Source organism: Elephas maximus, chromosome 3, assembly GCF_024166365.1.
Source record: "Elephas maximus indicus isolate mEleMax1 chromosome 3, mEleMax1 primary haplotype, whole genome shotgun sequence".
NCBI classification, from domain to species: domain Eukaryota; kingdom Metazoa; phylum Chordata; class Mammalia; order Proboscidea; family Elephantidae; genus Elephas; species Elephas maximus.
Genome location: NC_064821.1, coordinates 134,512,496 through 134,528,410, shown reverse-complemented (window position 1 = coordinate 134,528,410; position 15,915 = coordinate 134,512,496). Strand labels below are relative to the sequence as shown.

The following is a 15,915-nucleotide window of genomic DNA, read 5'->3' as shown; positions in this document are numbered from 1 at the left end:
GTTGTTTCACTCCCTCAGGAAAGAAAAGCAAATGGTTGTTTTTAAAAGGTTAACAGTGGTTCTGCTGACTAACTGGAGCCCTGGCCATCTGTTCTAATTTTCTAAGAAGTATCCCAAAGGCACTGTTATGTCAGAACAGTCTGTTGTTCTATTTGTCTTTCTAATTAACAAATGGCCACACACCCACTCATACATTTTCCATGCAACTTACCACAACACCTTCTTTCCAGATAGCCACATTCCATCCCCCAATGGACAGGATAATGTCCTTGTAAAAAGGTGACCTCTGAATAGTGTGGACGGCTCCATCATGGACAGTGTAGAGGTGAACTGGCTTCTTTGCTGTTGGAGTGGAAAAGGCCATTTCATCCTTAACAGTACTGTTTAGGTCCCCACAAGGAAGAATTGACAGGTCACCAATGGACAGATAGATCTCAATTAATGAAGTTAAAGAGTGGCGAGCCAGAGATCAGTTGGGGTAAATGAAACTATCAACCAATAGCTCCTCTTCCCCTTTTTGTGAAAAGTCCAAGGAACTTTACATTGAGGCCACTTCTCAGGCCTAGAGTGATTCTTTTTTTTTTAATTTTTATTGTGCTTTAAGTAAAAGTTTACAAATCAAGTCAGTCTCTCACACAAAAATTTATATACACCTTGCTACATACTCCCAATTGCTCTCCCCCTAATGAGACAACCTGCTCCCTCCCTCCACTCTCTCTTTTTGTGTCCATTTCGCCAGCTTCTAACCCCCTCTACCCTTTCATCTCCCCTCCAGGCAGGATATACCAACATAGTTTCAAGTGTCCACTTGATCCAACCAACATCCCTCTCCAACCCGTTGTCCAGTGCAATCCCTGTCTGAAGAGTTGGCTTTGGGAGTGGTTCCTGTCCTGGGCCAAAAGAAGGTCTGGGGGCCATGACCACCGGGGTCCTTCTAGTCTCAGGCAGACCATTAAGTCTGGTCTTTTTACAAGAATTTGGGGTCTGCATCCCACTGTTCTCCTTCTCCCTCAGGGGTTCTCTGTTCCGTTCCCCGTCAGATAGAGGGATTCTTTATGTTATTTATTTAACTCATTCATTCAGTCAGTAAATACTGGTGGATTGCCTACTTGTACCAGCTACTGTACAATGGTGAACAAACAGAATTCTGCCCTAATGGAGCTTACAGTCTGATGGGAAAGACAGTCAAACAACCCCAAAAATATACAATAAAACACTGAAGAGTGCCGTGAAGAAAAAAAAAAAAAAAAACTAAAAAAATAATAAAGGGACATAACTTAGACTGGATGGCCAGAAAAGGCTTCTCTGAAGATGAGTTGTCTAGGCCTGAGTACAGTGCAGCATGGGAACATTTTGGTATGGAGGAATATTTTAGGTAGAGGGTACAATACACCAAAGTCCTGAGGAGAGAAAGTGGTGCCTTTTACAAGTTTGAGGAAGGCATTCTGACTGGGGTTTGGTAATCACAATCTGACTGGAGTTTGGTAATCACAATGTGAGAGGCATGAAACAAGTAGAAGAAAGGTAGGTGGAGATCACTCAGAGCCTTGTAGGAAAAGAGATTAGATTATATTCTAAGTACAGTATGTGTTCATGAGTCTTTTAGGCCTAAAAGTGAGATGTTCTGATAGATTTTTCCAAAAGATTCTCTGGCTGCTGAGAGGAGACTGGATTAGAGGGAGGTAAAAGCATAAGAAGGGAGACGATGGGAGGCCATCATGGTAGTCCTGGTGAGAGATGATGGTGGCTTAGATTAGGTGCAATGGAGAAGAGTGGATGGTCAAGAAATACTTGGGAGCTGGCATTGCCAGGACTCGGAGACGGCTTAAATGGGAAGGGAGCAAGAGAGGAAGTATAGCCAATGGCAGCCTCGCTTCTGACAAGAGCAACTGGCTCAATGGAGTTTCCATTTATTGCAACTGGAATCACTAGAGAAGGAACAGTTTGGATGTTAACAGCAAGAGTACTGTTTAGTCTCTGCCCCAAACCTCTGAGATCTCTTTACCCAGCCATTGCTTGGGTTTCCTCCTGCCCCTCCTAATCCCCAGGCCCAGCTGTACTGTGGAGCTGGACGCTTCGCTCCCCGTTCCTCGCCACAAGCGCAGTCCCAGTGATGGCCATAAACAAATAATCCTGTTGAGGCTGAACCACAGTGCTGGGCTACTTTCTACTAAAACCACAAACTTATTCAGAAATCTTATCATATTAATTGCTATGTGAGCGCTGTTACCCCACCCTCCCCCCCCCTCCTGCCAGAACACTGAATGGGGCATCATATACAAAAAGAGTTACTGAATCTTCTAAAAAGCTTATAAAGTAAAAATAAATAAATGAAAAAATTTAAATATAGCTCTTCTGGATTAGAAAAAAATAAAAATAAAAGAGCAATTTTCCTCCAGCCCAAGCCTCATCTTGAAGAGAGCATGAAGATATACTAGTCAGGCCATTCCTAAAGTGATGTGCAAGGTTCCTGGGAATTAGAGGCTTTCTTCCTGCTGCTGCCCCAGATTCTCAGAACCTGCTTTTGCCCTTAGGGCTAGAGGGGCTTCCCCAGACACCAGCTCACCTGGTAAGCAGGGTAGGGAAGGCGCCTGGAAGCCCTCTGAGAACTGTAATGATACCAGTGATAACAATATCAACAAAGATCAAGGTTATACTTTAAAATAACATGTTCATAGATAGACAAATGGCCACAAGCACACACAAAGATGGTCAACGTCATTAGTCATTAGGGAAATACAAGTGAAAACCATAATAAAATACCACTTTACACCCACTAGGATGGCAAGGTTGGGGAGAAATTGGAACCCTCGTGCATTGCTGGTTAAAATGTAAAATAGTGCAGCTGCTGTGGAAAACATTTTGGCAGCTCCTCAATAAATTAAAAATAGAATACCATAAAACAAAACAAAAAACCTTGTACACGAATGCTCATAGCAGCATTGTTCACAATAGCTAAAAGGTAGAAACAACTCAAATGTCCATCGACTGATGAATGGATAAACAAAACACTATAGATCCATACAATGGAATATTATTCAGCCATAAAAGGGAATGAAGTACTGACACATGCTCAACATGGATGAACCTTGAGAACATTACGCTAAGTGAAAGAAGCCAGTCACAAGAGTCACATATGGCATGATTCCTTGTATATGAAATGTCTACAACAGGCAAATCCATAGAGATAGAATGCAGATTAGTGGTTGCCAGGGACTGGGAGTAGGGGAAGGGGGAAGTCAGGAGTGACTGCTTAATGGGAATGGGGTTTCCTTTCGGGGTGATGAGAAAGTTCTGGCCCCCGATTGCGGTGATAGTTGTACAGCACTGTGAATATAATTAATGCCACTGAATTGTATGCTTTGAAATGGTTAAAATGGTAAATTTTATATTCTATGTATCTTACCACAATAAAAAATAAATAACATGCTAGATGTTTTCGGCCTATAATAACTTCTCCTTTCTGGGGCGGGGTGGGTGAGGGAAGTGACTTTTCCTTCCCTTTGTCCTTTGAAAGACCTTAGGGAAAGGATGTTCCATCAATACACCAATGAATGCAGCTGCCCTAGAGCTATTATTAATTTTACTAATGGAGTGCCAGAGCCCACAGGCCATGTTATTTTAACAAAACTACAATAAACAAGAAGTAGTTTGTTCCAGAGTCATTATCTAATGCGGGTTTCAGTATAGTGATGAGGTTAAGAGCACGGACTCTGGCAGCCAGACTGCCTGGGTTCAAATCCTGCCAACGCCACTTATACTACTTAGCCCATAGGGTTGTTGTGAGGATTAAACAAGTTGATCCATGGAAAGTGCTTAGAAGAGTGCCGGGCATGTGACATGCGCTGGTTTGTGAGCATACAAAATGATTATGTGAACTGTCATCACTCAGCCTGCATTTTCTGGCTTGTCACTTAGATTATTTAGAAATTTTGTTTAATTTGAACTTCTTCATCACACACTTCAGTCAGGGGGTTAGTAATCTGCCTTTCAGAAGTCTCTTCTTAGATGAGGAAATTATTTTTCCCTCCTAGTTCTGTATTCATGATAAGAACATGGGATTCCAAACAGACCAAGAGGGATGGGTCCCAGTCATTGCCTCTAATTGACATTTACTCAAGAAATCTACATGGTGTTTATGAAAGACACTGCTGCTGGCAGGTCCAAAGGAAAACATTGCCAGTTCACAGAATGTAAATAGAGCACATGGTTTACCGTTGAGAACATCTATGCATTGACTCTCATTGCATTTCAGCCATTATCCAATGGGAAAACCAGTGTTTTCCTTGTTACAAAATAATTGATGATTTTAAATAATTATTATAATCATTTGATTGAGTGGTTAAAGCTATTTCCCACTTTTTTGAATGAACTAAGTACGAAGAAATTAAAAGCTACCCTTCTTCCTTACCACCCACATCCCATTGGTCACAATGCCCTGCCATGTTAACCTTTAACTCTCTCTCCTACTTCCTCTGCTATACATCCCTGTCACCACGCCTGTAGCTTAATCCTCACTATTTCTCACCTGTGCTATTGCAACTGGTCATCCTGGTTTCATTATAAATCCCACCAGTCAGTTAAGCCAGCCCCTGCTCTCCTGCCAGAGTGATTTTCTAATTAGATTGGTGGCTCTAGGATAAAGTCCAAAGCATTCAAGGCTTTTTGCCAACTGGACCCAAAAGTCGATCCTGCCACCTCTCCCGCTGGTCCCTTCCTTATTGCTATGCTTTGGTCATGAGATCTCCTCTCTGCTCCCTAATTGCCTGGTGTTCTTCTGGGTTTCCATCCCTTTGCATATGTTATTCTTTCTGCCTGGAATGTTTCCCATTTTCTCCATGTGGAAAACTCCTACTCACCCCCTTGAGGCCCAGATCAACTGTATTTCTTTTCAGTAAGACCTTTTCTTAATAGCACAAGAGTTTCAGTCCCTCCCTGGGCTCCACATCACTTTGGGTTTGCTTCCAAGTACAGTTCTAATGACACTACTGTAAGTCACCATTAGTTTATGCATTTAACTTTTCCAATAGACCATGGGGACTTTTGGGGGAAGGATAATATCTTAGCCATCTCTATATCTCTAGCATCTAGCACACTGCCTGGCACAAAGGCGGTTCTCACTAATGATTTGATGAATGAATGAAAGATCAAACAAATACCCATAAGATTCAAACATAAAGCTTCTGAGTTTTAAATTTATTATCATTGGTTATTTTATAAATAGAATCTATTTAAAACAAATAACCAAACCTGCTTATCATAGGCCCTCTCAAAAGTTTAGAAAGCTGGTTCCAGGAAGATGTGGGGTTGGAAGAAAATTTCTGTGACCAGGAGGAAGCAGGGTTACCAGTATACAATCAGGCCATGGCACCAGGCCCTCAGCTTATAACCCAGATGTGTGGTAAAGACTGGCCTGCCAGAGGTGCTCAATAAACATTCATGAATTATGGACTAAGTAATTTATGAATAAGCATAAAAGAAGTTGAATGGAATTAATTATATTTAATTATACAATTTTGAGACATTCAAGTTTAAATCATGTAATTAGGAATGAACGGAAAGTAGAAAATGAGTATAAATCCTATATGCTCTTGACCAACCCTTGGGTCACACTTATTCCTCTCCTAGTGCCCCATTGTTACCAATAACACTTATTTGGTCCACATACATTTGGGTTTCTGGTCAGGTGATACCAAGTAAGAAAAGTAGGGATGCTTTTGCTTCGAGATTAAAATGGCTGCCCTGAAGGCTAGGCTGACAAAGAAAGCCTTCTCAAGTCTAAGGCGTACTCTTACCTGTGGAAATAGACTCAGTAAAAGTGAAGGGGGTGAAGTTTGGAGGTGAAGACCCAGCCCCAGCAACTGCTTTCTGCAGGTTATGACTCTGACTTCTGCCCTTCATCAGTCACTCATATTTCCACTTGTTCCAACCACTTGCAGTCCCCTTCTGCCAACATAACCTAGCTGCTCCTCCACACTGCTCCTGCCTGTGGCATTCTGAAGCCTTATTACCAGCCTTTATTTGTCCAGCAGTCCCAGGAGGGGCCCTCTTCCTTTGCATATGGCTATTCCACGCTTTGAAGTATAGTATAAATGTATTTTCATGCCATGATAAAAACCAAGGCTTTACACTAAGAAGTGACAATTGTAGTCAATCCCAAGGCTCTGAGCCTATTAAAGAGAGGGAGGTTTGCTTATTGGGGACCTGCACTCCTGACTCTGATTCCTGTCACACCTGGGCGTGACCCACATACCTCTGCTCAGCTGCCCAGAGCATCAGGACCCATGGGGCAGGGAAACACATGGGCACTACCTGTCTCAACCCTAAAAGACAGTCCAGTAGTCACTTCTCCTGTACTGTCCTGGGGCCTTCAAGATCATTGTAAATGTAGTTTATAATCTCACACTGACTTTGATTTTTCCACACTGTTGAGCTACTGGGTGTCAAATTACCGAGACGGCATTGTTATTTTTTAATTAAACTGTCCAAATCTCTCAGTCATTTAAGTATTATATAGGCCAGTGGTCCTCAGATTTCGGTGTGAAAACAAATCACCTGGAGAATTTTATTAAAATCCAGATTTGGATTCAGTAAGCCTAGGGTAGCATCCAAGATTCTGTACTTCTAGCAAGCTCCCAGGTGATAACTATGCTGCTGGCTCAAGGCCCTTCCTTGGAATAACAAGTATATGGTCAGAACCATATGTGCCCTCCCACCCATTAGCAAGGCTCAGTTACTCAGTACTCAGTGAGATTCCTCTGGGTAGGTTAATTTAAAAGGAACTTCTTATTAATAATGGGGCAGTCACCAAAACTTACCCATCAATCGTCCAGTGTCAGGATCTCTTTCCATTTTCCAGTCTGTATATATCACTTCACCTTCCTAAAAATATTATACATTCCCAATGAGTTCAATGACAACTTAAGAGACAAAAGACCTCACATGCATGTGCTAAGCCTAATTGTAACCAAAAGCAAACACAGAATGACAGGTCAATTTAATCAAATAATAATTCAATACAGTAGGGGAGTAAAGGTTCAAACTGATTACTTGATTGTATGTTGAACAAACCCCCACGTGTCTGTCAGTTTGTCATACTGTGGGGACTTGTGTGTTGCTGTGATGCTGGAAGCTATGCCACCAGTATTCAGATACCAGCAGGGTCACCCATGGAGGACAGGTTTCAGCAGAGCTTCCAGACTAAGACAGACTAGCAAGAAGGACCCGGCAGTCTACTTCTGAAAAACATTAGCCAGTGAAAACCTTATGAATAGCAACAGAACATTGATATAGTGCTGGAAGATGAGCCCCCCAGGTTGGAAGGCACTCAAAAGATGACTGGGGTAGAGCTGCCTCCTCAAAGTAGAGTTGACCTTAATGACATGGATGGAGTAAAGCTTTCAAGACCTTCATTTGCTGATGTGGCATGACTCAAAATGGGAAGAAACAGCTGCGAACATCCATTAATAATCAGAACCTGGAATGTACGAAGTATGAATCTAGGAAAATTGGAAATCGTCAAAAATGAAATGGAATGCATAAACATCGATATCCTAGGCATTAGTGAGCTGAAATGGACTGGTGTTGGCCATTTTGAATCAGACAATCATAGAGTCTACTACTCTGGGAATGACAACTTGAAGAGGAGTGGCGTTCATCGTCAAAAAGAACATTTCAAGATCTATCCTGAAGTACAACGCTGTCAGTGATAGGATAATATCCATATGCCTACAAGGAAGACCAGTTAATATGACTATTATTCAAATTTACACACCAACCACTAGGGCCAAAGATGAATAGAAGATTTTTATCAGCTGCTACAGTCTGAAATTGATCGAACATGCAATCAAGATGCATTGATAATTACTGGCGATTGAAATGCGAAAGTTGGAAACAGAGAAGAAGGGTCAGTAGTTGGAAAATATGGCCTTGGTGATAGAAACAATGCCGGAGATCGAATGATAGAATTTTGCAAGACCAACGACTTCTTCATTGCAAATACCTTCTTTCACCAACATAGACGGCGACTAGAGGCATGGACCTCGCCAGATGGAACACACAGAAATCAAATTGACTACATCCGTAGTAAGACACCATGGAAAAGCTCAATATCATCAGTCAGAACAAGGCCAGGGGCCTACTGTGGAACAGACCATCAATTGCTCACATACAAGTTCAAGCTGGAACAGAAGAAAATCAGAGCAAGTCCACGGGAGCCAAAATATGACCTTGAGTATATCCCACCTGAATTTAGAGACCATCTGAGGAATAGATTTGATGCACTGAACACTAGTGACCACAGACCAGACGAGCTGTAGAATGACATCAAGGACATCATCCATGAAGAAAGCAAGAGGTCACTGAAAAGACAGGAAAGAAAGAAAAGACCAAGATGGATGTCAGAGGAGGCTCTGAAACTTGCTCTTGAGTGTCCAGCAGCTAAAGCAAAAGGAAGAATTGATGAAGTAAAAGAACTGAAGATTTCAAAAGGCCTCTTGAGAAGACAAAATCACGTACTATAACGACATGTGCAAAGAGCTGGAGATGGAAAACCAAAGGGGAAGAACATGCTCGGCATTTCTCAAGCTGAAAGAACTGAAGAAAAAATTCAAGCCTTGAGTTGCAATAGTGAAGGATTCCATGGGGAAAATATTAAACGATGCAGGAAGCATCAAAAGAAGATGGAAGGTTAAACAGTTAGAAATAGAACTACCATACAACCCAGAAATCCCACTCCTCGGAATATACCCTAGAGATACAAGAGCCTTCACACAAACAGATATATGCACACTCATGTTTACTGCAGCTCTGTTTACAATAGCAAAAAGCTGGAAGCAACCGAGGTGTCCATCAACGGATGAATGGCTAAATAAATTGTGGTATATTCACACAATGGAATACTACGCATCGATAAAGAACAGTGACGAATCTATGAAACATTTCATAACATGGAGGAACCTGGAAGGCATTATGCTGAGCGAAATTAGTCAGAGGCAAAAGGACAAATATTGTATAAGACCACTATTATAAGATCTTGAGAAATAATAAAAACTGAGAAGAATACATACTTTTGTGGTTACGAAGGGGGGAGGGAGGGAGGGAGGGAGGGAGAGGGTTTTTTATTGATTAATCACTAGATAAGAACTGCTTTGGGTGAAGGGAAAGACAACACTCAATACATGGAAGGTCAGCTCAATTGGACTGGTCCAAAAGCAAAGAAGTTTCTGGAATAAAATGAATGCTTCAAAGGTCAGCGGAGCAGGGGCGGGGATCTGGAGAACATGGTTTGAGGGGACTTCTAAGTCAATTGGCAAAATAATTCTATTATGAAAACATTGTGCATCCCACTTTGAAATGTGGCGTCTGGGGTCCTAAATGCTAACAAGCGGCCATCTAAGATACATCAATTGGTCTCAACCCACCTGGAGCAAAGGAAAATGAAGAACACCAAGGTCACATGACAACTAAGAACCCAAGAGACAGAAAGGGCCACATGAACCAGAGATCTACATCATCCTGAGACCAGAAGAACTAGTTGGTGCCTGGCCACAATCGATGACTGCCCTGACAGTGAGCACAACAGAGAACTCCTGAGAGAACAGGAGATCAGTGGGATGCAGACCCCAAATTCTCATAAAAAGACCATACTTAATGGTCTGACTGCGACTAGAGGAATCCCGGCGGCCATGCTCCCCAGACCTTCTGTTGGCACAGGACAGGAACCATCCCCGAAGACAACTCATCAGACATGAAAGGGACTGGTCAGCGGGTGGGAGAGAGATGCTGATGAAGAGTGAGCTAATTATATCAGGTGGACACTTGAGAGTGTGTTGGCAACTCTTGTCTGGAGGCGGGATGGGAGGATAGAGAGAGAGGGAAGCTGGCAAAATTGTCAAGAAAGGAGAGACTGAAAGGGCTGACTCAATAGGGGGAGAGCAAGTGGGAGTACGGAGTAGGATGTATGTAAACTTATATGTGACAGACTGATTGGATTTGTAAACGTTCACTTGTAGCTTAATAAAAGTTAATAAAAAAAAGAAGATGGAAGAAATACACAGTCATTACACTAAAAAGAATTAGTCGATATTCAACCATTTCAAGAGGTGGCATATGATCAGGAACCAATGGTACTGAAGGAAGAAGTCCAAGCTGCTCTGAAGCCATTGGGGAAAAACAAGGCTCCAGGAATTGTTGGAATGTCAATTGAGATGTTTCAGCAACAGATGCAGCACTGGAGGTGCTCACTCGTCTATGCCAAGAAATATGGAAGACAGCTTCCTGGCCAACTGACTGGAAGAGATCCATATTTATGCCTATTCCAAATGTAGAAATTGTAGAACAATATCATTAGTATCACACGCAAGCAAAATTTTGCTGAAGATCATTCAAAAATGGCTGCAGCAGTACATCGACAAGGAACTGCCAGAAATCAGGCTGGTTTCAGAAGAGGACATGGAACCAGAGATATCATTGCTGACATCAGATGGATCCTGGCTGAAAGCAGAGAATACCAGAAGGATGTTTACCTGTGTTTTATTGACTATGCAAAGGCATTCAGCTGTGTGGATCATAAGAAACTATGGATAACACTGGGAAGAATGGGAATTCCAGAACACTTAATTGTGCACATGAGGAACCTTTACATAGACGAAGAGGCCGTTGTTCGAACAGAACAAGGGGATACTGATTGGTTTAAAGTCAGGAAAGGTGTGCGTCAAGGTTGTATTCTTTCACCATACCTATTTAACCTATATGCTGAACAAGTAATATGAGAAACTGGACTATATGAAGAAGAACGGGGCATCAGGATTGGAGGAAAACTCAATAACAACCTGCATTATGCAGATGACACAACCTTGCTTGCTGGAAGTGAAGAGGACTTGAAGCACTTACTAATGAAGATCAAAGACCACAGCCTTCAGAATGGATTACACCTCAACATAAAGAAAACAAAAATCCTCACAACTGGACCAAAGAGCAACATCATGATAAATGGAGAAAAGATTGAAGTTGTCAAGGATTTCATTTTACTTGGATCCACAATCAACAGCCATGGAAGCGGCAGTCAAGAAATCAAAAGACGCATTGCATTGGGCAAATCTGCTGCAAAGGACCTCCTCAAAGTGTTGAAGAGCAAAGATGTCACCCTGAAGACTAAGGTGCCCCTGACACAAGCCACGGTATTTTCAATCACATCATATGCATGTGAAAGCTGGACAATGAATAAGGAAGACTGAAGAAGAGTTGACACCTTTGAATTGTGGTGTTGGCAAAGAATATGGAATATACCATGGAGTGCCAAAAGAACGAACAAATCCGTCTTGGAAGAAGTGCGGCCAGAATGCTCCTTAGAGGCAAGGATGGCGAGACTGCATCTTACACACTTTGGACATGTTGTCAGGAAGTATCATGCTTGGCAGAGTACAGGGTCAGAGTACAGGAGTCCTCGTTGAGGAAGACCCTCAACAAAGTGGATTGATACAGTGGCTGCAACAACGAGCTCAAGCATAGCAACGATTGTAAGGATGTCTCAGGACCCGGCAGTGTTTCGTTCTGTTGTGCATAGGGTCACTATGAGTCGGAACCGACTCGACGGCACCTAACAACAACAGCAATGTTGAACAAAAAAATGAGTTTGTTGCATTTTTATCTACGTAGTGTAGATAAAAAAGGGAGACCGAAGAAGAATTGATACATCTGAATTATGGTGTTTGTGAAGAATATTGAATATACCATGGACTGCCAGAAGAATGAACAAATTTGTCTTGGAATAGGTATAGCCAGAATGCTCCTTAGAAGCAAGGATGCCAAGACTTCATCTCACATACTTCGGACATGTTATCAGGAGGGATCAGTCCCTGGAGAAGGACATCATGCTTGGTAAAGTAGAGGGTCAGCAAAAAAGAGGACGACCCTCATTGAGATGGATCAACACAGTAGCTGCAACAATGGGCTCAAACATAGCAAGGATCATGCGGATGGCTCAGGACCAGGCAGTGTTTCCTTCTGTTGTACATAGGGTCGCTATGAGTCAGAATCAACTCAATGGCAACTAACAACAACAACAACACATTACAAAGACACTGTTTAATAAATATTTGTGAAATAAGAAAGAGTGAATGTGAATTTATAATATGGTGCTCACTACCTTTTAAAGTTGAGAACAGGAAACGAAGTTCTATCAAAATAAAATAAGAAGTAAAACGTATTTCAGTTGTTGTCTATAGCCATCTTAAAGGTTAAGGGAGGATACAGACCAGTAAAGGTATTGCTAGTCTGCTGCCCTGTGAGGCACTTTGCGCAGTGCTGGCACTTCTCCCTCCTAAGGACCATTTACTGAGCACAAAGTGCTTGCTGCAGTTGTCAGTAGCTTTATGAGCATAATCCCCAACCCTCACCATAGCCCTATAAGAGAGCTCTTAAAATCTCCTGGGTCTCACAGCTGGTACGTGGAACAGCGAGAAGGAATCAAGTCACAGGGGAAGAGTTTGGATAAATTTAATAAGCATGTGTTGAGTTCCCATTATGCCAGTTAGTCACCCAGCTAGAAAACTTCACACCTGTCCCCATGCAGTCACCAGTCTGACAGTGCTACTCACACACTCACCTGTGTGGACATTCTCAGCCCCACTGCACAGGCCCTGGGTTGGTCTCCCTTCCCGACCTCTCTGCTTCCAGGGTTCCACTCCCTCCACCTTAGCCCTCCACCAGAGTGTTTGTAGTCTAGAGGGCCTTCCTTAACCACCATCTCCAAAGTAGGAGGCTCAGCCACATCAAGAGTTGGGAGAAGAGCATCCCACTAGAGTGTCAGCCCCACAGGGCAAGGAATTTTATCTGTTTTGTTCACTGCTACACCCCCAGGCCCAAGAACAGTGCCTAGCATATGTTAAATGCTCAATAAATATCAACTGAATGATGGATGGAAACCCTGGTGGCGTAGTGGTTAAGTGCTACAGCTGCTAACCCAAGAGTCAGAAGTTCAAGTCTGCCAGGCGCTCCTTGGAAACTCTACAGGGCAGTTCTACTCTGTCCTATAGGGTCGCTATGAGTAGGAATCGACTCGACAGCACTGGGTTTGATTTGGTTTTTTGGAATGATGGATAAAGAAGTTCCAAGCAAAGCAAGGGCTGTAAAGGCAGGAAAGAGCTTGATGTATAAGAAGAATGTGAGAAAAATCAGAGCAGTTGGAGTGAATCAGAGGGAGAACGGTGCAGATGGGTTGAGGGATAAGCAGGAGCCAAGTTATGCAGAATCTTACAGGCCATAGTGTGAAGAGTTTGGATTTTATCTGTGTTGCACTGAGTTGCCACTGATAAGAGTTTAAATGGGGGTGTGTCATACTTAAAAATTTCTGTTTTAAGATCTTATGGTCCTTTAGCTTTCTCAAGTTGACCTCACTGTGTCATTCCGCTGCTTAAAAATCTTTGGTATGAAACTGAAGTTATAAAATAATTACCGAACATGGCAGAAAAGGCCTGTTGGTAATTGACCTGGCATTCTAGGCCTATCTTCCTCTCTTACACCAAACTATTCCACAATCTCCACACGAATCCTGTTGTTGTTGGCTGCCATTGAGTCAGCCCCCAGTTCGTGGCGCCACCATGTGTTACAGAACAGAACTGCTCCATAGGGTTTTCTTGGCTGTTATCTATATGGAAGCAGATCACCAGGCCTTTCTTCCATGGAGCTGCTGGGTGTGTTCAAACTGCCAACCTTTGGGTAGCAGCCAATTGCAAACCACTCGCACCACCCAAGCTCCTTAGACAAATCTTAGACTTTCATCACTCCAAAATGTTGTTCAGGCTGTTACGTCTGCTTGGAATGTGTCCTCACAGTGATCTTTCAGGTTCCTTCTCAACCTCCAGTGTCCCACAAGCTCACAGATCACTTCTGTGAGGCTCCCTCAATCTCCCCCTTCTAGTTCATGCAGCCTCTGAACAGGCGCAGGCATCTATCATACTGCCCATGTATCTGCTCCTTGACAAGGCAAGGAACATCCTGAGGACTGGGACTGGGCTAGCCATCTGTGATCTCAGCACCTAGTGCTGTGCCTGCCAGCTCTCAAAGGCATGTGGAATTGATGGATCCCCCCCTTTTTTTTCTCATAATACTAAAATGTGAATACTAATTGTATTCCCATGAGACTGAGCTATGGCATTTCCTCATGGTGGTATGGCCTGGGAGAAATTCCCATTATTTCAGGGAAATAGAGTTATGAACGAAAGAGCAGCTCTGACTCTGTATGACTGTGGATTAAGTTCTGAGCCTCAGTTTCATCTGTACAGTGGGGGTACTAATATAAACCTTATAGCAGTATTGGGATTAAATGAGATATAATTTGGGAAATACCTAGCACGGACCCTGTTCTTATTCATTGCTATCGAGTCAATTCCAACTCATGGCGACCCCATGCGTGCAGAGTAGAACCACTCTATAGAGTTTTCAAGGCTGTGACCTTTTGGAAGTCGATGGTCAGGACTGTCTTCCAAGGTACCTCTGTGTGAGTTCAAACCACCAACTTTGTGGTTAGTAGTCAAGCGCTTAAATGTTTGTGCCACCCAGGGGCTCTATATAGACCCTAATAAATGATAAAAATGTCTAATAAATGTATGCTCTTGGTTATCATAATAGATGCTGAAAAATGGCAGCCATTATAGTTATTATAATCGTTATTTATCTTTTGAATTGAGTGAGTTTTTCACTATCTTTCCTACTAGACCATGCTATTCTAAAAAACAGCATATTTGCTTAGGAATACCTAATATTTAGCATGGTTTCTTCCACATGGTATAGGTGTTTGACAAACATTTGTAGATTGATCAATAAATTATTGATAAAAAGGGTCATACCTAATTTTATGGGGTTTTCTACATTTGTTCAGGAGCATTTCAAATGTGAAACTATGAGCCATCAAGGTTTAAAACTTTAAATGCAAATAAGTATATTAAAATATGAAAATGGTATAAATATAAACCAAATCCTTTGCTGTCGAGTCGATTCCAACTCATAGTGACTCTATAGGACAGAGTAGGACTGCCCCATAGGGTTTTCAGGGCTATAAATCTTTACAGAAGCAGACTGCCACATCTTCCTCTGGCTGAGTGCCTGGTGGGTTCAAACAGCTGACCTCTCGATTAACAGCCGGATGCTTAACCACTGTGCCACTGGGCTCCATAAATATTATAAGTGCTCATAAAGCAAACATGTACAATAGGGGGTACAATAATATATTTCAGTGTAATTAGAAGTATTACTTTTAAAAGCAGGTAATTCCAACTTACCTCCGTTCCCATAAAGAACTTTGTGGAAAAGTCTTCTATTGGCTTAAGAGGATTGGCCAGCCCAGCTTCCAGATTCTGGTACGGGTTCATTTCGCCTACCTTCATTGCTTTGTCCTGGGCTAACAGTTTCTCTTTCAGAGGAGTATAGATAGAAAATATAGATAGAAAAAGCACATATTTACAGTGAAAGATCTTTTTTAAAAAATATAGCTTTCAGTTTCTGCTCGTAGTCACACACAGCCGAAGCCACCCCATTCCCTCCCCAATGTGGTGGGCAAGTCCAAACATTTTTGGACTTCTAACTTAACAGTAGGACCCTTTTCTCAAACTGAAGCTTATGTGGAATTCCCTGCACGTAAAACTGATCACAGGGGTGTAGGGTTTGAGCAACAAGGAAAGGGGCTTCATCAATAGTTTAAAGAGGATGAGGCCAGAGAAAAATGTTATCATCAACTATGTCTACTCAGGCTTGACTGGAATAACTTTTCGGTATTTACTAAATTCAAGGTCATGCTTATAGGACGTGGATTTACCATCATTGAGGATAGTAATCAGAATTGCAGCTAACATTGTATGCATACTATATGCCAAGCACTAAACTGTGTGCTTTAACCAAAACCAAACCAAACCCAGC

General features: G+C 42.3%; 1 protein-coding gene across 4 annotated transcripts in view; it reads right to left on the bottom strand.

Moving 5' to 3' along the window:
- Window positions 1-15,915, bottom strand: part of DNAI3 (dynein axonemal intermediate chain 3) — a 100,425-nt gene that overhangs the window by 26,384 nt on the left and 58,126 nt on the right. For all 4 annotated transcript variants that reach the window (XM_049879652.1, XM_049879653.1, XM_049879654.1 and 1 more), the window contains 3 exons: window positions 15,282-15,412; window positions 6,819-6,882; window positions 212-342 (listed from right to left, as the gene is read on the bottom strand). In XM_049879652.1, the coding sequence (XP_049735609.1) occupies window positions 212-342; window positions 6,819-6,882; window positions 15,282-15,412 (326 nt within the window). The remainder of the gene's footprint in view (window positions 1-211; window positions 343-6,818; window positions 6,883-15,281; window positions 15,413-15,915) is intronic.